Source organism: Myxocyprinus asiaticus, chromosome 11 (genome assembly GCF_019703515.2).
Source record: "Myxocyprinus asiaticus isolate MX2 ecotype Aquarium Trade chromosome 11, UBuf_Myxa_2, whole genome shotgun sequence".
Lineage (NCBI taxonomy): Eukaryota > Metazoa > Chordata > Actinopteri > Cypriniformes > Catostomidae > Myxocyprinus > Myxocyprinus asiaticus.
Window position 1 is genome coordinate 30922882 of NC_059354.1, and position 23821 is coordinate 30946702.

Genomic DNA, 23821 nt, shown 5'->3' on the forward strand with positions numbered 1-23821 from the left:
TTCTGTTTCTTTGGTGGATTACAGGGTCTTCTTGCAGCTCTGAGACAAAACCAAAACGACAGGATATCCGGAGTGACCCCACACCTTTAGGTGACCTATTTCAACATTCTGAAAATCAAACATGGACTTCCTTTGTTCTTGATATCTGCTCCCCTGATAGATTTTAAAATAAAAATAGAAAATTCCAGATGTTAAAAATAACTGCTTCATTGTCACCAAGGGACCAAAGTGAACCTTATGCAGAGCTCTGTAAGGAATAAAGGCAGAATAATTACGGACTGTTAAAGGAATAGTTCACCCAAAATGAAAATTCATCATCATTTACTCATTTACATTTACCTGATGTTATTCCAAGCTGGTATGACTTTCTTTCTTCTGTGGAACACAAAAGGAGACTTTTTGAAGAAAGTTTAATACTGCCCTTTTCCATTTTGTACTATGAAATCACACACTGACCAGACTGTCAAGCTCCAAAAAGGTCAAAAAGGCAATACAAAAGTGTCAACATTATATTAGATGTCTCCTTTGTGTTCCACAGAAGTCATACGGGTTTAGAACAGCATTAGAGTTTGTAAATGCTAACATAATTTACATTTTTGAGTGAACTAACCTTTTTTTACCATTATTTTTTGGAAAGGCAAGAACAGAATGGATGCCATTCCTGACATTATGGTATTTTTGGCACTTATGTAGAGGCACTTAAGGAGACAGGTGTACCTCAGGGCATGTGGCATGCTGAGAAATAACTAAAAAGCAAAACACGTTCTGATTGGTTATTTTCCTCTCAGAAACAGGGGCACACCCTAACTTGGGCGGAGTCAGGTGGTTCAGTACATCAAGCCTGTTTCAGAGTCGTAGGAGAGGTACACATACTGAGTACACACGTATATGCACATGCACGCATACTCTGACGAGGTTTTAATAGGGTAGCATGTGCTTTTAGGTTGTGTGTGTGTCTCATCTGATGCTTTCTAAAAGGTGCTGACTTGTCCTAGATTATCAACCACATCTGCCTCTTTAAAAGAATATCCGGGGTTCAAAACAGCAACTGTAACGTACTGTTGATTACCACAGACCATAATTTTAATTAAACTTAATTTTAAACTCATTATTATGGACTTCCATTGTAAGTGCATTACTGTAAACACAATTTTACTTGTTTTTTCATGATGAGGGATGAGTCAAAATTATTTTCTGTGATAACTGACAGCATGCCATAGATGCTGCTTATAGAGATTAACTTATATTGCACCTGGAACATTCCTATTGACACACACAGACACACATGCAAACATGCATACGCTCTCTCTCTCTCTCTCTCTGTGGTCTGGGAAATGTTCACCAGTCTGTCTCCTGTCACGGTAAGGTTTCAGTGGTTGTTTAGTTTCTTTGTCACATCTACATGGCACTTATTGAGTTCACTTGCCCAGCAAAACAAACTTACAAAATCTAACTGTACCTTTTTTTACCCTGTGCCATATAGTTCACCCAAAAATTAAAATTTTGTCATCATTTACTTACCCCCGTATTGCTCAAAACCTGTTTGACTGTCCTTCTTCCATGGAACACAAATGGAGGTGTTAGGCTATTTGTTAACAGCTTCAGTCACCATTCAATTTCATTGCATGGAAAAAAGATACTATGAAAGTGAATGTTGACTGAAGCTGTCAGTCCTTAACATTCTGCCTAATACAGTATATAAGACATGAGGGTGGCTAAATGATAACTGAATTTTTATTTTGGGTGAACTATCCTTATAAATCTGAACATATTTTTCTCTCACTTCTTTCATGTTCCTCTGTCTGCTCTTTTCTCAGGTTGGTCTAAAGGATCTCTCTCTCTGGATGCCTCTATGGAGCATGATGGGTACTTTAGTGCTGAGGAGCAGATGACCTCAGACCCAGAGGAGGAGAGGGAAGAGAAGCTGGTATGAGACCACATCTGTTTTTCACAGTCAGTCTTTCAGAGATCTAAAGGGTGTCATGTTTCAAGCATTAACTCTTGATTTCAGTGTGAAGATGAACCACAGTCTATGAGGATAGCAGAGGAGATCCAGGGTTCTGAAGAGACTGAGAATTCTGAGAAATGAGAGTGTGTTTGTGTTTGTACGGGGGGGGGCTATGTGCAATCAGTGTACAGCATATAAAGTGGCTACAAAAAGTATTTGGACACTTAATCCACTGTTAAAAATGTACAGTATAAATGTCATTGCATTATATGCAAACTAGTGTACACAAGTGGCATTTATTTTACAAAAAGATAGCACACTTTTCACAAAAATAAGTTTCTTAGATTTTAAATGATGAAACAATATGGTTCAAAATTAAGGCAAAAAGTATTTGGACATTTCTGGTTGTCAAACATTAGTGGAACATGCATAGTTTATGTGTCAACTTGTGTGAACCTGTGTGAACTTGAGGGGAATTGACTTCATACATCCACTAAAAATGTTTGAGAAAAGGTCTAGCATACTGTAATTTGTTTGCAAATGACAATTTTGTTATTAAATGCAATGACATTTAAAAATTTAAGTTTCCTTAATTGTCTGAATACTATTTGGGGCTACTATACACTTTATTTCATGTGAAAAAAAAATCTCTTGAAAAGAGGAAAATGGGAGATTTAAAGGGGACATGACATGACATCAACTGTGCGGAATCAAATGTTCCTTGATCATGACATATAAGAGGTTTCAGAACTCAAAACTTCCTCCTCACTGCAAAAAGAGCATTTGTTGAAACCAAGCTGCCAAAATGCCTCATTCTCTACTTCCTCCACATTGTGATGTCACACTGTGGTAGAAATTTGCATCTGACCACCTCCATAACAACACATCAACTCCTACTTTACCTTATAACTTAAGTAGCCCTGCCCAGTAGTGGTGAGCAGTGAGCAGTGAGATGGCAAGGAGAGAGCAGGACATCCAAGAGCCAATCATAACAGTGGGTGTTTACTGTCAAGTCTTAAAGGAGATACAACACCAAAACCGAGTGTTTCTGACAGAGGGTCAGAATGAGGGTAGAAAATAATTATATTTTACAAATTTATTATTATATTATTATTAAAAAAAGGCGTGCCATAACCCCTTTAAAACATCTACTTTCAAGTTCTGTGTACTCTTAAAAGTAAAGGTTCCAGTTAGAGCCAATAGGAGCCAATTAAAGCATGATGCTGAAGGAGAACCTTATTCTCCTACTAACAACTTACTCTACCACAACAAACTTCTCTAGTTCTTCAGAAAGCCATATACAGTATGTGCTGGTGCTTGAAAGAACCCAGAAACCAATACACTGACCAAAGTCCCTTTCAAGGCAAGTCAGTCCACTGGGTGGCCATGTTGAGAATGCTTCCGGGCAGATATTTTCTGTGGGGACAACCGGTGTCATGATAAATTGAGTCCGCCTGGTAAATCGAGTCCCCATGGGGGTAAACGTTTATAATGCCTGAGCAAAAACCTATCATGCTATCATGATAGCATGTCATTGAAGTCTAGGCTAACTGAAAAACACAAACAACAACACATCTTTAATTTCACAATCTATAACTTCAGTTATATACTATTATGTGTAACTTATGGTTTAAAAGTCATTAAATGTCATATTTTCAAAGTTATATTGACACACATCATAAAATGATTTTAAAGGACTTCTACTCAGGCAGTGAATATAGTACCCATTAATAGGTCCCTCAACCAATGGAATTGCTTTGACATCAGAGGGAGGCCCGATTTTAATGGGGGACTTGATTTCTCACAACACCGGCATAAAAGTACAGCTCACTGGTATCATAAATTGTACTTCTTCAGCTCAGATCACGCTAAAAATTATATTTTTCTGACTGGTCCAGCTAATGTGCGTGTGCGTTCTCGAGTTAACTGACAGACAATGTCTGTATCTAAAAGGTGATTGGCTCTTTAACCTTTAAGGCAGGACTTCCTTTTCTACATCTGCCATATTAGGTGTTCCAATTTCTCCCATTCATCTTGGGCTACATAGTCTCTGACACTGACTAACCTATAGTGTAACATTAAAAACTTTTTGGCCTTCCAAAAAAAAAAAAAAAAACATATACAGTGAAAAAAGACTAGTGAAAGAAGAATGTTCTTTGCTGAAGGTATAGATGAACCTTTATTTTTAAGTGTATAATCTTAAAGAGAAAGCACCAAAATAATGCATTCCACTGAAAATCCTGTGCCAGTGCTTTACATACTGTCTCATAAAAAGCTGTGATACAAGTTTCATATCCCTTAACCCTTATACCGTTAGTAAAATATGCCACAGTGATGGTGTCCATACTGGGATATGGCATGTCTATTGTCAAGTCCTGTGATTATCTGTGTGAATGCATGTAAACAGTTGTATTATCTGTGTGTTCAATCAATGCAGGAAACTAGGGCCGACATGTTAACAAGCATATCATAAAGTTGAAGTCAGAGGTTTACAAGTTTACATTACAATTTTTTAACCCCTCCACAGATTTCATATTAGCAAACTATAGTTTTGGCAAGTCATTTAGGACATCTACTATGTGCATGACACAAGTAATTTTTCCAACAGTTGTTTACAGACAGATTGTTTCACTTTTAATTGACTACATCACAACTCCAGTGGGTCAAAGTTTACATACACTAAGTTAACTGTGCCTAAGCAGCTTGGAAAATTCCAGAAAATGATGTCAAGCCTTTAGGCAATTAGCCAATTAGCTTCTGATAGGCTAATTGGAGTCAACTGGAGGTGTACCTGTGGATGTATTTTAAGGCCTACCTTCAAACTCAGTGCCTCTTTGCTTGACATCTTGGGAAAATCAAAAGAAATCAGCCAAGACCTCAGAAAAAAAATTGTGGACCTCCACAAGTCTGGTTCATGCTTAGGAGCAATTTCCAAATGCCTGAAGGTACCACGTTCATCTGTACAAACAATAGTACGCAAGTATAAACACCATGGGATCACGCAGCCATCATACCATTCAGGAAGGAGACACATTCTGTCTCCTAGAGATGAACATAGTTTGGTGCAAAAAGGGCTAATCAATCCCAGACCAACAGCAAAGGACCTTGTGAAGATTCTGGAGAAAACAGGTAGAAAAGTATCTATATCCACAGTAAAATGAGTCCTATATCGACATAACCTGAAAGGCTGCTCAGCAAGGAATAAGCCACTGCTCCAATACCGCCATAAAAAAGCCAGACTACAGTTTGCAAGTGCACGTGGGGACAAAGATCTTACTTTTTGGAGAAATGTCCTCTAGTCTGTTGAAACAAATATTAAACTGTTTGGCCATAATGATTATCGTTATGTTTGGAGGAAAAAGGGTGAAGCTTGCAAGCCGAAGAACACCATCCCAACCATGAAGCATTGGGGTGGCAGCATCATGTTGTGGGGGTGCTTTGCTGCAGGAGGGACTGGCACACTTCACAAAATAGATGGCATCATGAGGAAGGAAAATGATGTGGATATATACTTCATGTGGATGAAGCAACATCTCAAGACATCAGCCAGGAAGTTAAAGCTTGGTTGCTAATGGGTCTTCCAAATGGACAGTGACCCCAAGCATACCTCCAAATGTGTGGCAAAATGGCTTAAGAACAACAAAGTCAAGGTACTGGAGTGGCCATCAGATAGCCCTGACCTCAATCCGAAAGAAAATTTGTGGGCAGAACTGAAAAAGCGTGTGCGAGCAAGGAGGCCTACAAACCTGACTCAGTTACACCAGTTCTGTCTGGAGGAATGGGCCAAAATTCCAGCAACTTATTGTGAGAAGCTTGTGGAAGACTACCCAGAACATTTGACCCAAGTTCAACAATTTATAGGCAATGCTACCAAATACTACCAAATTGTATGTAAACTTCTGACCCACTGGGAATGTGATGAAAGAAATAAAAGCTGAAATAAATAATTCTCTCTACTATTATTCTAACATTTCACCTTTTTAAAATAAAGCAGTGATCCTAACTGACCTAAGACAGGGAATGCTTTCTACGATTAAATGTCAGGAATTGTGAAAAAATGAGTTTAAATATATTTGGCTAAAGTGTATGTAAACTTCTGACTTCAACTGTATATGCAGATGTTGTTTCTCAAAGTGACTGTGATCACCCTGTGCCATTTGTACTGAATGTAGAATTGTATGTTTACAGATCCATCTTATTTTATATGTGAATGTTAAAAATAAAACTATCATTGACTATTTTTGTCTGTTTTATTGCTGGAAAGGGGGAGGCTTGGTTTAGTTATTAAATGTAATAAGTGAGCCCAACCATAATTTTTGGGCCAAATTATTTAAAACATTTAAAATATTTTGGTAACACTTAATATTAATATATATTGCAATCTATCATATAATATATTGTACAATTGTAATGTAGTTGTTATTCATGTTCTCATGTATTCAAAACAAATATGAACAAAGGCCTAAATTAAATTTTAAATATAGTCTAACTTGGCTCACAAAGTATATTTCTAACCATTTGAATGTACATTAATAACCTGTTAAGCATTTTAAAATTTAATAATGTTAAAATGAACGTTATTCGTGAAAGTGTTGGGCATTTACAGTAATAGGTTTGAATGTGTTGTAGCTAGAAAGCATCAGTAGGCTGAAGTACTGGGCTCAGAAGAAATGGGCGGAGCTTAATGTGGTGAACGGTATGACGCTCTTACAAGCAAAGGAAATCGAAACTGTTGTTTGCCAGTTGACTTACCAGTCGCTTGTACATGTGAAGACACATAGCACAACATGGGGTCGGATCAGTATCGAGCACCATGCAAAATGATGTGTGTACTGTGCCAGAAATCAGACGAAACCGAAATTACCGGCGCTCTTTCATCCAAAGAGAACATTTCAGCTCATCAAAACTGTTTGGTGAGTGAATTTTAATATGGATATCTCTCTTACACAAATAAACAGCAATATTATTAGTAGTGCTTGCTCCCTCTCGTCACTCACTGTTTTTGCTACAGACATGAATGCTCTGGGGACCAGAAATGTTCGTAATAATGTAATAACCTACATTGCTCAATTTGTATTTACCATACCATGCTGGTGAAAAAAATTACAATTCACAAGACGATTTAGGTTATTTTAAATGCAAAATATTGGATAAAAAATTTTTAAAAAAAGATAATGTTTTTCAGAAGTAAATAGTACGAATATCATTAGTTAACGGTGAAAATGTATATTACTTTTAACAAGACAAAACATGTACAATCGGTAACCACTTTATTAGGTTCACCTGTACACCTACTTATTCATGCTATTATCTAATCAGCCAATCGTGTGGCAGCAGTGCAATGCATAAAAGCATGTAGATAGGGGTCATGAGCTTTAGTTAACGTTCACATTAACCATCAGAATGGGGAAAATTTTGATCTCAGTGATTTCAACCATGGCATGATTTTTGGGGCAAGACAGGCTGGTTTGAGTATTTTTGTAACTGCTGATCTGCTGGGATTTTCACACACAACAGTCTCTAGAATTTCCTCAGAATGGTGCCAAAATCAAAAAAACATCCAGTGAGCAGCAGTTCTGTGGACGGAAATGCCTTGTTGATGATAGAGGTCAAAGGAGAATAGCCAGACCGGTTTGAGCTGACAGACAGGCTACAGTAACTCGGATAACCCCTCTGTACAATTGTAGTGAGCAGAATAGCATTTCAGAATGAACAACATGTACACCTTGTTCTCGACGGATGGGCTAAAACAGCAGAAGACCACGTTGGGTTCCACTTCATTCAGCCAAGAACGGAAAGCTGAGGCTGCAGTGGGCACAGGCTTACCAAAACTGGACATTTAAAGACTGGAAAAACATAGCCTGGTTTGTTTAATCTGGATTTCTGCTGAAGTACACAGATGGTAGGACCACTTCAGCTTTCTGTTCTTGGCTGACAGAAGTGGAACCCAACATGGTCTAATGCTGTTGTAGCCCATTCGCCAACATGTTGTGCATTCTGAGATGCTATCTGCTAACTACAGTTTGTACAGAGCGGTTATCTGAGTGACTGTAGCCTTTGTCAGCTCGAACCATTCTGGCCATTCTCTGTTGACCTCTCTCATCAACAAGGTGGTTCTGTCCGTAGAACTGCCCCTCACTGGATGTTTTTTGTTTCTGGCACAATTCTGAGTAAATTCTAGAGACTGTTGTGTGTGAAAATTCCAGGAGATCAGCAGTTACAGAAATACTCAAACCAGCACATCTGGCACCAACAATCATGCCACGGACGAAATCACTGAGATCACATTTTTCCTCATTCTGATGGTTGATGTGAACATTAACTGAATCTCCTGGCCTGTATCTACATGATTTTATGCACTGCACTGCAGCCACATGATTGGCTGATTAGATAATCACATGAATATGTAGGTGTAGGTGAACCTAATAAAGTGGTCGGTGAGTGTATTTTACGGAAAATTATTGTTAAAATGGTGGTGAAATAATAATTGGGCATTCCCAGAAGTCACATTTTATTTTATATATTGAAATAGTTATGTTTCTTCATCAGCTTTGTACATTGGGGTTTTAGACTATATGTTGTTTTGTTAATGTTCTGTGCATTATTTTAGTGTGTTTTAATGTAACCTATGTAAAGTAGGGATGTGTGAGACTAGTCGACTAAACGGTTCTGATGCTGCTAGTCCACACTGGAATTACTAGTCGGTTAATATTTCCCCCCATTAAACTGATCATAATTTTTACACATTTATCTTTGGCTTTATATTTTTACAGAGACTACACTTATATTACTGTCATATTAATGTTACATATTTTAAATAGAATTAATAATACAAATATTATTTAAAAAAGAGGAGCAGATACAGAGTTTAATTTCACCTCAGACTGCGCGTGCTTCTTCCCTCTCTCACTCGCTGCGCGCGCAGGAAAACGTCCTCTCGCTAGACAAGCAAACTAAGCAAAGTAGTAATGAAATCACTTCGGTGGTGGTGCAGGAAGTGGGTTTCTGAAACGCTGGGTAACAAGTCACTATGGATGTTTTCACATTTGAGTCTTTAAATCTGTGCATGCTTGTACGTTATTTTTCTGCTGTGCAGGCTTTTTCAAGCGCAGGATAGACGCCTCAGGTGAGTTAAGTACCGTCTTTCACCGGACCAAGTCGACAAAATTATGGTTTTTATTAAGTAGCCTAGAAAATAACTGTTTTAGGCTTGATATGCCATTTTTTAATCTGCTGATTAAGAAGGCTATTTTCAACAAGGTGCCGACTGTTGAATGGGTTAAACTATATTTGATTCTGTGTATAAGTCATGTTTAGAATACATTAGGTTTATTGTAGGCTACATCACAGGCCCATTTTTTTCTATCCTATAGCTCCTTTTTTTTTTTTTTTTTAAACTGCTACTGTTATTGGTTACCGTTCTTTACCGAACAGCTCAATGATCAATGGTAAATGCACGACTGCACGTCGTGAAATACGCGCAACTTTTCAGAGCGTTTTTCTCTCTCTCATAGATTTGGCTTAGTCTAACTGTTAATTATTTTCAACAATGTCCTGACTGTTTTAATATGTTAAGTAACTTGGTGATTTCGGTTTAGAACAGGCTTTTAATGGTTGTTCCATTGATCCTGCTCTATTCATTCAATTGTTTTCATTAAATATATCTATTAAATATTTGCAAACGTTGATTCAGTGAATGTGTGTCATGTTCTATATTTAATGTACAATGATCGTAATTCAAGGCGAGGACGTCGCAGATAAATGCCCCTTTCCAGTGGAATTTAGCATCGGATTTGGAATAGATTAAGTATTTTAAATGGGTCGCATAAACACAATTTTTTTTTTTTTTTTTTTTTTTTACTGTTTTCTGAAGGTTGGTTTCTCTTTAGACTAGTCGACTAGTCGGTTACAAAACTTCCGTTTAAACGACAGTCAAATTAGTCGTAGCGCACATCACATGTAAAGGCTAATGTTATTTTGATTTTGTGTGGATGACACTTCTTCCAGTAGGTTGGTACATTAACATTATGATAGCCCTGTAAAGTATATGATTGTGAACTGTAAAACATACAGGCACCAAAATGCCATTCCTTCAATGCAAAAACATTGTTACTGTATTTTTACAGTAAATTTCTGCCAACCACAGCTGCTAGCATTTTTTAACCATAAAGGGATAGGAGTAGTTCACCCAAAAATGAAAATTCTCTTATAACTTTCTCACCGCATCTCATATGTGTATGACTTTCTTTCAAGAACACAAATTAAGATTTTTAGAAGATTGTATCAGCTCTGTTGGTCCTTTCAATGCAAGTGAATGGTGTCCAGAACTTTGAGGCTCCAAAAAGCACATAAAGGCAGCTTAAAGTAATCCATAAGACTCCAGTGGTTTAAACAGTCTTCTGAAGTGATAGGCCTATTAATGGTGCTTATGAGAAACAGATCAAAAGTCCTTTTTTACAATAAATTATCCTCCCTGCCCAGTAGGTGGCGATATGCACGAAGAATGCAAATTACCAAAATACAAGAAGAATGTGAAAGTGAAAGTGGAGATTTATAGTAAAAAATGACTTAAATATTGATCTGTTTCTCACCCACACTTATATCACTTCTGAAGAAATAGATTTAACCACTGAAATGTTACGGATTACTATTATGCTGCCTTTTTTGCTATTTGGAGCTTAAAAATTTTGGTACCCATTCATATGCATTCTGAGGATCAATAGAACTGAGATATTCTTCTAAAAAGCTTTGTTTGTGTTCAGCAGAAGAAAGAAAGTCATACACATCTGGGATGTCATGAGGGTGAGTAAATGATGAGAGAACTACTGCAGATTTTTTATTTATTTTTAACAGTGTAGGTTGGTCTCTTTTGACATGGGCTTGTAAGCAAACACCTAGCAACCACCCAGAATAGCTTAGCAACCACTTAGCAACACCCTGGCAGCCACCCATAACAGACAAATTTCAACACACCTTTTGTCCAAGTAGCCTATCATTTCTATCTGACTTTATCAAATATTGGAATGTGTTCATACCTTTCTGCATTACACAAGCAAGAAAGTTGGTTTTACACTGTTATAAGTGATTAGTTTCAGACAGGAAAAGCTCATCAGATCCATGTGTTCATTTTTCTTTGTCCTCAGTTGTTTGCATCAGGAATCTACTGCAAGAACTCGCCCACCTATGATGACCTGTTTGGATTTGCTGTAGATGATGTAAAGCAAGAGCTGAGGAGAGGAAAGAGATTAGTGCGTATCAGTAAAAAAAGCATGCACAAACACACTATCAATGCCTCTGAAATGTCATCACTCTCATCCAAGTTTTTACTAATGTACCTATGAATTTTTTCTCCATGTTATAGATGTTACATTTATAACTAAATGCAATAGATACTAACAAAGTGTAAATACAGGCAGGACCTTACATTCACAGGGTCTGGACAACATTTTTATAGCCTATACATTTAACATGTTAATTACATATTGATGTGTGTCTTTTTTTTTTTTTCAAAGTTGAAATACTTTCTCCTACTCCAGTTTATGTGTAGAGACAACTGTAAGTAAGCCATTCGTAGGTTGATTTCCCGAGAAGTCTAAATACTCTGGACATGTTGAACTTTCTTTTTTGTGAAAACCTCGCCCTGGTTATTATAGTCTCAATATAGCAACAATGACTCAACCAAAGGCATGAGTTTGTCAAGGGACTGCCTGCTGACCAGATGGGTGTTTGGGAAATCTTTATAATATTTTCAATTCTGTTAGTGGCACACAAATGACACACTTTAGCTCTTCACCACCAAGCGCATGAAATTTGAAATTTATCTGTATTACTCAGCACAGTGTATGTAATTACACTATTATATGAACACTCTTATGTAGAGAGTGGAGTGTTGAGATCCTTTGAAAATTCGGTTCAACATTTTGGAATTCCCAGATCTCAGTTCTTTAGATATTTACAGCTGCGCCACCTGCTGTGTACTATTTTTGGGAGTAGCATACATAGTAGCATACACCCCCCTAAAACAGCAGATACTCTGGGAGTGGTGATTACTGCTTTTGGAAAAGGTCATGAGGCATCAGTGTATTACTCCCTGCTAATTCAGAGTCTGGGGGACGGAGCTTTAACTTCTGTCAAGAGATTATGGGAGAAAGATTTAAACTTGGTATTGGAGGAGGGAGTGTGGGCTAGGATTCTAAAAAACGTCAAGTCTGCATCTAGAGATGTAAGGGTGTGCCTTATGCAATTTAAGATTTTACATCGATTCTATTGGACCCCCTATAGATTGTATTGGCTTGGTCTTAAAGACACACCCATCTGCTGACAATGCCAATCAGAAGACGGGGACACATCCCATGTTTTTTGGGGATGTGTTAAGATCTAAGAGTTTTGGTTGAGGGTTCAGAGCTTCGTATGTGAAGTGGTTGACACTCGGTTTTTGTGTGTTTTGGGGGATGGGGCGGTCCTGCATGTGGGTGATAAATATATGGAGAGCTGGGTCCTGACCGGTGTGATGATTGGCAGGTCACCTGGTGCGCCCTCGTTTCGTGAGTGGTGCGTCGAGTTGGGCAGGGTGGCTGCGTTTGAGGAGATGGTGTATAGAAGGCTGGATAACATGGATATTTACACCTCTCGGGGAGGGGCAGCGGAGATTATTTATTTATTTATCCTTTATTTTGTATTTTATTTTTATAAAATAAATATTTTTATCTAAATATTTTCTGTTTTAATGTCTATTTGTGTGTCTTTTTCAGTTGACTTTTGACCAAGTGGGGGTCGGGGGGTTACTGTTCGGGGAAGGAAAAAAAAGAGTTATGATTTCATGTGGTTTGATGTTGCATTTTCGGTTATGTCTATGTGATTTGCTGCATGGAATCAATACAAATTGTAAAAAAAAAAAAAAAAAAAAAACAGAAACACTTGTATTCTGGTGCTGTTATTCAACTGTAATTGCTTTGTTGTTAAATACAGAGATGCCCACACTGTGGGAAACTGGGCGCTACAGCAGGATGTGATGTAAAGCGTTGTAAGTACTCGTACCATTATCCCTGCGCCATAGAGGCCCATGGCAGAGCCATTGAAGACATTGCTAAAGGAAGTTATAAGTAAGATGAAAGAATCTCTTATCACTTATTTTTTCATATATGACCATTAAATGAAGTTTAACAGTAGTAAAATAATCTGTATTTCCTTTTTAGATTGTTCTGTAAAAAGCATGATCCACAAGCCAACAGAACAAGTAAGTGTTTACCTGTAAATTTTGAATTCAGACACAATCAATTTTATAGCGATGTGCAAAAGACAGATTGAAAATACAGCCTCACATCTGCACTGATCAACGCTGAAATGTGATTCCTTTAGTGTACCTTTCTGTCCAGAGTTGTTCGTTTGTTTATTACCCAATTAAGTTACATTAGGACATAAGTCAAATTTAAAGGTGAAATATTAAGGTCTTCTATTTGAACGTTATCGTCCTAAATTTATTGGATTTATTTTTTTAAATAATAACTATTTTTCACATTCTCTGAAGTGTAGCAAGACTACATAGTTGGTGTTTGTGTGTTTGATAGGTTCAGTAAATTCCTCAACATCTAGTCCTAATCCCTCAAGATATGTATCAGCTGACAGTAATGGACGAATGCTTGAAAAGGTCAGCATGCACACGCACGCTTAAACCCCAGCTTTCTTAACATAAACACATACATTGACTTTTCCCTAACCACACTACAAAGTTCATAGATACTGTATATCGCAAAACATCACAGCACTGTACTGAAGATAAATGAACATCACATTTTGGTTACAAAGTGAAAGTTGATTCTTTCTTTATTTAATGACAGAGTGAATCCAATTCATCTACAGGGTGAGTATGCTGTGTGTGTGTGTGTGTGTGTGTGTGTGTGTGTGTGTGTGTGTGTGTGTGTGTGGCCTCAACTGTTTTAATCACAGAATATTGTCACATAAATAATTACAAATAATGTGATTATTACAGATGGTCTTTTGTGTGGCATCTTTCAGGTCATCAGAAAAGGGATTTCCCAGCATGAAGAAGAGGAAGCTGACTGTAACATTCATAGGTTCCGGTAATTGTTTTCTTTTATTATTATATTTTATTGAAAAGCCCCAATAACACTGTAAAACCTGATAACCCATTTCAGTTACGGGCAGTAGAGAGTTGTTTATTGGTCAACAAAAGGATAAAGGATAGTTCTTTGCATGTCGATGACAGATATTGTAAATAGACTATTACACTATACATGTGTCTTTATCTTAGATGATGAAAATCAGACCGCCATTGACTCCATGTTTGCTCCAGTCGAGTCAGATCTGGATGACAGTACACCCCCAAAAGAGCACAATGTGAGTTTTTTTTTTTAATGATAAAATCAGACTTTATATTTAGATACCATTAATCAGACTGCGTCTGTCTCTGTACACACCAAGCTTCGTAGCTTTAAGGTCAGATTTCAGACTTATCCAGATTCACGAGGGAAACCCTATATGTGACCATTTGGTATTGGTTTTAGTGAAATCTGGTCAGTTCAGAAAGAAAGTACACACAGCTTTGATCAGAGTGAAAATCAGGCAGCCATGACCCTGCTCAAAACTGTCTGGGCCCATTCTATACAAATTTACACCACTTTATAACAGTCAATGTTAATAAAGCAGAATACAAGTAGAATTTGGTAAAATAGAAACCAAATATCAGTTGTAGGTAAAGCTAAATAACATAGATGAGATAATAGTTTACATGCTATACATAAATTATACATAAAAGTTTCAGATTGAGAGATGATAGGCCTCAGGGGGAGCAACTGCGGAATTGTACCAACATTAAGGCAGTGATGGACATTTTACCTGCATTGTGCTAAGATACAGATCAGATTCTATTATCAGAAAGATATGACCTTGCCAGAATTAATTTTGAAGAAAAGTTGACAAACTTGGATAAATTATTTTGCAGATTATATTACTGACCTTTTATTTGTTTATTTTTTTGTATTTTGTTTACAGAGTGAATTTGATTCACCAACAAGGTGAGTGCAGTGCCTGTGTTTGTGTGTCCTCAACTAAACTATAGTCACAGAATACTGTCAACCTAATAACCACTGTTATGTTATTATCATAGATGATGTCGTGTTTGTGTTCTTTTAGGTCACCAGAAGTGGAAACACCACGAAGGAAGAAAACAAAGTTGTTTCGCAAAACAGGCCTTGCATACTCAGGTATATATTTAAGCCACAATAAAAAGACCCCTTTCAGTTGCAGTTTTTGGAGAGTTGATAGTCTCTGTATTGGTCCACATGTGAATATGAATTACAGTTATTTCTTGGTCTATATGAAACAAGTTATTGTCAATAAAATGTAAACATTTTGAATAATATGTCTTGACTCATAGATGATGAAATTCAGTGCTGCACTGAAAATACAAGGTATGTCGACTAATATTCACTCACTATTTGAAAAGTTTAAGTAAAGTTTTAACCAGCACAAAACATGTTCCAGGATCATGCTCAAACATGTAGCCAGTGTACAGTGCATTGAAAACATGTATCTATAACCCTTACAAAAATGATCCATGATAACAAGTGTTTGAATTAAGTCTGAGCTCTTGTGGGGTCACCTTACACGGACTCTATAGTTTCTGCCAAAGTAGCATTGTTACTGCAGTTCTTTGTCCTTCTTAATGTCCGTAATTATGCTGAGTTCAGAATTATTGTAACTACAAGATGACACCTCAAATCTCCTGGAGACAGTAAAATATTTAGTCACTGCATCAGTTCATTATTTCACCTTTGTATATGCTCTTGCAAAATGTCTCACTGCAGGCCCTGTGAAGAACTCAATCCATCAAGCACAGGTACAAATGAACAATATCTTTTTGTGAGTCTTTGAAAATAAACAAAAGAGGGGCTCATTTTTCATTTCTTACTGTAAGAAATATAATCTTATTATTTTCAGGAGCTGATTGTGATGACACTGACATTGACTCAGTGAGTCCATCTGCACAGAACACAGCTCACTCATTTCCTGTAAACATTACAGTCCATTATAGTTAGGACTGGGTAAAAATATAGATTTTAAAATGCATCGCAGACTTCATTTGAACAATCTCAATATCGATACTTAAATCCCAAGATACATTTTTACTCTATGCACAACTCTATACAATGTGAGGAAATCCCTCGCACATGAGACCAAATTTTGTGCTTTGCAACTAAAAATGTCTGTGATTAGCCACTGGCTGCTAAATGTTCAGATTTCACTCACAAGTCATTGAGTAGTAAAGTGGAAAAGAAGTTCAGCACCGAGATCCTTTCACTGCGTGTGGAGAGTTAAAGTTTGGTTTGACTCGTTTTATGTAACGTGTACAAAGATGAGTTCCACACAATCAATTTGTCATTGAATAATGTCGCTTTTAATATACTTTCTGTTCTTTAAATTCAATTGTTGATGGGGTAGCTCAACAAGTAAAGACGCTGACTACCATACCTGGAGTCGCAAGTTTGAATCCAAGGCATGCTGAGTGACTCCAGTCAGGTCTCCTAAGCAACCAATTGGCCCTGTTGCTAGGGTGGGCAGAGTCACGTTGGGTTAACCTCCTTGTGGTCGCTATAATGTGGTCCTCGCTCTCAGTGGGGCACGTGGTGAGTTGTGCATGGATGTCACGGAGAATAGCGTGAAGCCTCCACACGCACTAGGTCTCCGCTGTAACGCGCTCAACAAGCCATGCGTGGATTGACTGTCTCAGACGCGGAGGCAACTGGGATTCGTCCTCCGCCACCCGGATTGAGGCGAGTCACTATGCCACCACGAGAATCTAGAGCGCAATGGGAATTGGGCATACCAAATTGGGGAGAAAAGGGGAGAAAATCACAACCAAAAAAAAACAACCAAAAATAAACATTTCATTCTAATCATGAGTAGCACGGATGAGGTAAAGAAGTCATTTGACTCCACTCTCATCAATATGAGCTCCTTTAGAGACACTCTTTACAGAAATGCTGGTTTTCTTAAAGAGACAGTAACGGTTTTTAGCACGTTCTAAAGAATTATGTAAATTCTTGAAAGTAACATAAATTATGCATTAAACAATAAACATGTAACAAAATATAATATATACAATATATCATATTTCTATGAATTATATGTTTGTAATGTACCAAGTTAGAAGGTCCCATGTATAATTAGCAGCATTAGCTGGGAGAGAATTTCTTCCTACTAAAATGGACATTATAACTGAAATGTACACAAATCAATTTATTTCTAATTTAATCGAGAGCTTGTGAATCAGAACTGAATTGAATCAGGAAATCTTTATCAATTCCCAGCCCTAATTATGTTCATCACAATCACTTTTAACATACTGTGAATGCATTAGTTAGCTGTATGATTGCTTAAAGTACTTTTTCTCTAACTTAGGATGTGTCTCAGAGTTTATTGCTTCCATATACTGGCTTTATGGAATCAGGACTTTCAATGGAATCAGGTACACACGTTCTCTTTTTTGCTTTCTCATTGCTGACATACATTCAAATGGTGTGAATCTGAGTGGCAATCAGTGCTCAGAGTGGAAACAAGTTGACACCAGTATTCCCCTTGTTGTATATACAACAGATGTTTTACAAAAACATTTGTCTTAAGACAGTTATTTTATATCATCTGCTTGAGATTGTCAATAAGAAATTGACATTTTAGATTTCCTTTTGTGAATAGAATAGAATAGAATAGAAGAACAGGGAGCCCTGCAACAGATGGTATGGCCCCCATAGAGCTCAGCAGAGCAACATCATTGAGTCAGTCTGGGATTACATGAAGAGACAAGAGACAGCCTAAATAAAACTTTTGCACAGTACTGTATTCTTTTATTTTGAGAGAGTACAAATCTGCACACATAAGGAATAGGTGTTTTTCTACACCATTTTAAAACTAGTACCTGAACTAAAATCAGTTTCAAATAAAATATCAGTGATTTTATTTTTGCGGACACAATATATAATAGGACTGCCAAGGTTAATTTATGAGATTCATCAATTAATTATGAATTAAATATATATTATAAATACTCATGAGGTCATTATAATTTATTGATGTTGTTTTTAAAATAACAGCCTTTTAAACTTACTTTATTTATTGAAAATAATAAAAATAATAATAATACATTTACATTAAATAAGAGTTTTTACTGTTATGTGTAACTTCTTAAACTTCTTTGTTACATATAAACATAAAGGAACTTTATGCATCAGGACTGAATGCACTACATTTTGAAAGAAAAAAATATATATATATTAAGCAAATTGCTGCATATTCTAAATTTGAGATATATCTTGATTTATTACCCAATCCTAAACATCACAGTACTGTGAAAAGTATTGCACAGATTTGCCAGCACTTTGCACAGGTGAGTCCTGGCACACTTCAAGCACTGGTGGCAATAGATTTGTTTATATGCTTGCTCTCTCTCTCTCTCTCTCTCTCTCTCTCTTTCTGCCTTTCAGAGAATAATCTAGAACCTTGTTCTCTTTCCGTCCCAGCTGCTGTGTGTAACTCACCAGGGTCTGTCGTTGTGTCTAATTATGGGGAATCACCACCCACCACAATTAATGCCCCAGAACCCAATGCTCCGACCACCAACCCTAAGGTCTCTGTTTCTGCTGACCCTACACCATGTCAGGACCATTCGAGTGATGTTCCTTTGAGTCAACCTGGGTCACCCAACCAATTAAGCTCCACTGCAGGCATTCCAGATGTACAACCACTCCCGGCATCTGACGACACAACTGATCACCCACCAGAACTTTCTCCTCAGCCAGTGGCGTCTACCTCACCTGATTGTCTCGCAGCAGCAGATGCTTGTAGTGTGGATGCTATGGCAAGCTCAGAGTCCAGTGCTGCCATATTCTGGGCTAGATGTAATGAGGCTGGATGCACTAAAGAAATCTTTTCTGATCTTGTGTCTCAGCTGAGCAGCTTGGGAGAAAGAGTACAATCACAGGAAGCCAGCCACAATGGTGAGAACCAACGATTGTCAGTTATATAACTTAAACAATTAGTTCATCCAAAAATGTAAAAGTTATTTTGTTAAAAACACGTATGACTGTTTTTCTGTGGAACGCAATAGGAGTGTTTTTTTCATCGAATTATAATGAATGGGGCTTTCAAGCTTCCAAAAAGGATGCATGTAAGTATGATAAAGTCTATATGACTTTTGCGCTATATCCTGAGTCTTCTGAAGTCATATGATTGTTTCTCACACAAAGCTGAGTCAACAGACCAAAATCTACATCATTATTCACTGATAGCCTTCCCTTAGAGGGAATGAATGTTGCATTTATATAGCACTTTTTTGGACACTACACTCAGTGAACAGGGAACTCTCCTCAACCTCCACCAATGTGCAGCATCCACCTGGATGATGCAACAGCAGCCATAGTGCACCAAGACACTCACCACACTCTAGCTAATGGTGGAGAGGAGAGAGTAAAGTTACAGAGCCAATTTACAGATGGGGATTATTAGGAGGCCATGATTGAGAAGGGGGGAAATTTGTTCAGAACACCAGGGTTACACCCCCTACTCTTTTACAAGAAGTGCCTTGGGATTTTAATGACCACAGAGAGTCAGGACTTCAGTTTAACATCTCACCCAAAGGACAGTGTCCACATCACTATACTGGGGCATTAGGACCAACACAGACAGCAGGATTAGCACCCCCTGCTGACCTCCCTAACAGCTCTTCCAGCAGCAACCTTAGTTTTCAACAAGAGGTCTCCCATCCATGTACTGGCCAGGCTCAACCCTGCTTAGCTTCAGTGGGCAACCTGTCTTGGGCTACATGGCGATATGGCTGCTTTGAAAGTAAGCTGGTAAAGTCGCAGAGAAGTGCCTTGACAAGTCCAGTTGTTTTTTTTTTTGTTTTTTTTGGTGTTTTGATGTATTTCCTACTGAAACAGGAAGTGGGGGTGGGACATGTTGAATGGCATGTCCTTTTTTAAAAAGCCAATAGGATTTAGTTTACATCACAGTCAGCAAAGCCACACACACACACAAACACACATACCCCTTTCTACCATGCTGCTCATGCCAGAGTTGGTTACCAGGAAACTAAGAACTATCTCAATACCGGCCCTCTTCTCCACTGACTTGAGAAATAAACAATGATGTAACTGATAACATTAATACATAACCAGCCCACAAACAGACACAGTGCAGTGCAGTCTTTGTTTATAACTCTTAAACATAAGTTTAATTTCCAAGCTAATTGTCGATTTGGCATCTTTATGGCTTTAAAACCTGCTTTTGATGCAGTAGTCAAACGCTATAAATAATACAATTCATATCAATAATATGGTATTTGTAAATAATATTATATTTTAAGACAGCCGGTGCAAGTTCAATGTAGATGAATGAGAAACAAGCCGGTAAAATATCACAATATTTCAACATTTTTAATAACATTACAATAAATATAAAGAATAAAGAACACTTACTCATGCTTTACATCCAAAGATACCTCCGAAATATGCCTGCATTAAAAATATGAAGAAAGTCCAGTTACTTTCTTTGTATCTGACTCGAATAAAGTATTCAGAAGTGGAAACATTCAGGCCAAGGTCAGAAATGAACTTTTCCAATATTTGCCCCCTGGATTTGATTTACAGTGGCATTGTAAACCTTTATAGGGCATTTTTTTCTAACCAAAAAGAAAATTGAAGGTGTTATCCTTTTATGTGAAATACTTAAAGCTGAAGTATGTAACTTTTTCTGTGTTAAAATACTTTCTCCTATCCAACCTTAATATGCAGAGACAACTGTAAGCCATTAATATATACATTTTCTCTGAAACTGTAAGCACTTGTCTCTGTGGCGCTATGAGAATACTCTGTTTCGAGCAACCCGTCTATACAAATACATTGACTCGGCCAATAGCGTGAGTTGGGGGTGGGAGTATGTCTTTGTTTGACCAATGGCAGAAGGGGGTGGTAATGTTCAGAAATGCTTTAAGTCTAATCCATCCATTAACATAAATTCTCGTTATGAATAACTAGATTGAGGATTTATTACCTCTGCTATTTGGTGCTATGCGACAAAAGTGAATATATTTGGCAACTGGCTGGTAAATGTTTACATTTCACTCACCAGTAATTGTGTAGTTTAGTCATGAAGTGTTTAGCAGCGAGATCCTTTCACAGCGTGTTGAGAGTAAAAGTTGTTCCGTGTAATGTGTGTCCAAGACGAGATCCACGCAACTCATTTGTCATCAAATACTGTCTGTTTTAATACTCTTTCTGTTCTTTACAGTCAGTTGTTGATCAAAATCAACTACAAAAAAACAAACAAAAAAACATTTTATTCTAATCATGCGTCGCACAGATGAGGTAAAGCGATTCGTGTCCTCTCTAGTTAACATGCGCTCATTTAAAGGCGCTGTTTACAGAAAAGCAGTTTTTTGTTAAAGAGACAGGACCGGTTTAGCATGTGTTCAACAAATCAACGTAAATACTTGTAAATAGTACAAATTATGCAATTTAACAATAAATATGTAACAAAAATAATATATGAAATATAATATCTTATTTTTATTTATTTTTTATTTTATCCCCTTTTCTCCCAATTTGGAATGCCCAATTCCCACTACTTAGTAGGTCCTCGTGATGGCGCGATTACTCACCTCAATCCAGGTGGCGGAGGACAAGTCTCAGTTGCCTCCACTTCTGAGACAGTCAATCCGCGCATCTTATCACGTGGCTCGCTGTGCATGACACCGCAGAGACTCACAACATGTGGAGGCTCATGCTACTCTCCGCGATCCACACACAACTTACCACGCACCCCATTGAGAGCGAGAACCCCTACTCGTGACCACGAGGAGGTTACCCTATGTGACTCTACCCTCCCTTGCAACCGGGCCAATTTGGTTGCTTAGGAGACCTGGCTGGAGTCACTCAGCATGCCCTGGATTCAAACTCGTGACTCCAATGGTGATAGTCAGAATCAATACTCTCTGAGCTACCCAGGCTCCTAATATCTTATTTATTGATTAAATACATTTATTTGTTCATTTCTAAAAAGCCAAAATGTGACTAAATTATTATTTTCCTAATTTACCTAGTTAAAAGGTCCCCTGTATAATTAACAGCATTAGCTAGGAGATAATTTATTTTATATGTAAGCAAAAGTGACATTATAACTGAAATAAACCCATATTAATATTGAATCGACTCTGAATCTAATCAAACTGAGAGCTTGTGAATCGGAATCGAATTGAATCAGGAAATCTGTATCAATACCCAGCCCTACTCTTATCTGCAAAATTCAATCAACTCTTTATTTTATACAATGGTATGTATAACTACCAAGGAGAGCAGGGGTGGATTTCAACATTTTCAGTTAATAACGACTTTAGAATGGACAACATTTGTGATACTTCTATGATGCTTTTTTGTCATTTGGAGCATGACAGCCCCAGTCCACATTTACTTACATTATATTTAAAAAAAAACTGGTCAGGATATTCTTTAAATATTTACCTTTTGTGTTTCACGGAAGAAAAAAGTCATACAGGTCATGCATGAAGGTGAGTAAATAATGACAGAATTTACATTTTTAGATGAACTGTCACTTCAAGTTCTTTAACTAAGTAGAAAGCTGATAAATGCTGAGCATTTGTTTATTCAACTGAAAAACTGATCGCTAACAAAAATTCCACAGACTACAATGTTGCACTGAAAGTATTGGAGGCATCTGGACGGCTACCTGGGGTTATTGCGCAACTGGAACAAGGTACAGTACTTGGGATACCTTTCTTTGTATCCACCATAGACATTAGGAGGAAAAAGTGATTACTATGATTTTTTACCCCCATAACAGTTGAACTATTGAACTTAACCATTTTAAAGGTGGAAATGTTACAGCAAAATGGGGTTGAACAGAAAGTGAGGGATTGAAAAAACCAACAATTTCTTACAAAATGCATAAAGCTGTGAAAAGCAAAATAAAATATCAAATTGCGTTAGACGCTAAACAGTTCAGTCCATTAAATAATGTGATGAAGTTCAGTGTTCTGTTCATGTTATCAGAAGCATGCCATAGGGACACACATACAGTATCTCACTGTTTTTTTGAGAATTATCATACTTTGCTCATTGTTTTTTAGACTTGGAGAAGCAGGAACAGGATTTGCAGAGAAAAAAAGCAGCACTCAGGGATGCCAGAGCTGTACTGGGTGTCCATAGTCTAAACTAACAAGATTGTGCTGCAGGGGCGTAGGAACCATTAGAACACTTTCGGAAACTTCTAGGCTCTTCCCGCTGCTTTTCATCAAGGACTACTGGGTGAACAATGTCAAGTTTATTGTAATTTTTTCAATGAATAAAATGAAATGAGGCTCCTACAGGAAAGTACAGTGCAACATTTATCATGCATCCAAGAAGACATGGCACAAAGTAAGCTTAAAGACACAATAAGATGGTAGATATACTGTAAATGTTTACATTATCATTATGTTACCTCACATAATTAATATCCATTAGCGAAGGTAATAAGATTTACAATGTGTTCCCCCCTCCCCACTTTTCAAGTTTGTACAAATAATTTTTTTTTTTTTTTTTCTTTCAGAATTTCCTAGTTTTTAGCCTACAGTTATTAAAAGGGCAACAGTGAATACATGCATGTTGCATTTTGTAAGTGGTAGGATGTCTTACAGTATAAGGTGTAACTGTCCATATTTTTACAAAACTCAACTGGGTTTAAGTGGACTTTCACTCTTTACTTGATGCATAAATATCTCATAAAAGGGTTTATATACAAATTTAAATATTAATATTCTTTTTTTAAAGAAAATGGTTGTAGATCTTTAGTTCATCTTAGTCT

General features: G+C 37.3%; 2 protein-coding genes across 4 annotated transcripts in view; both read left to right on the forward strand.

The window, feature by feature from the left end:
* The window catches only part of mcf2lb (mcf.2 cell line derived transforming sequence-like b), a 55074-nt gene extending 48896 nt beyond the window's left edge, over window positions 1-6178 (forward strand). For both annotated transcript variants that reach the window (XM_051710961.1, XM_051710962.1), the window contains exons 27-29: window positions 25-90; window positions 1818-1927; window positions 2012-6178. In XM_051710961.1, the coding sequence (XP_051566921.1) occupies window positions 25-90; window positions 1818-1927; window positions 2012-2089 (254 nt within the window). In that variant the 3' untranslated portion in view covers window positions 2090-6178. The remainder of the gene's footprint in view (window positions 1-24; window positions 91-1817; window positions 1928-2011) is intronic.
* A 517-nt stretch (window positions 6179-6695) lies between these two features.
* On the forward strand, window positions 6696-23686 carry phf11 (PHD finger protein 11). 2 transcript variants are annotated; one of them, XM_051710235.1, is made up of 17 exons: window positions 6696-6861; window positions 11092-11196; window positions 12917-13050; window positions 13144-13184; window positions 13516-13595; window positions 13786-13808; window positions 13964-14028; window positions 14220-14305; window positions 14960-14982; window positions 15101-15171; window positions 15345-15378; window positions 15775-15806; window positions 15908-15939; window positions 17369-17435; window positions 18448-18960; window positions 22661-22732; window positions 23106-23686. In XM_051710235.1, the coding sequence occupies exons 1-17, from the start codon at window positions 6736-6738 to the stop codon at window positions 23192-23194; spliced, it is 1593 nt and encodes a 530-aa protein (XP_051566195.1). In that variant the 5' UTR covers window positions 6696-6735; the 3' UTR covers window positions 23195-23686. The 2 variants fall into 2 exon arrangements, with proteins under 2 accessions (XP_051566195.1, XP_051566196.1); XM_051710236.1 differs by having other exon boundaries at window positions 18484-18960.
* Window positions 23687-23821: the final 135 nt, after the last annotated feature.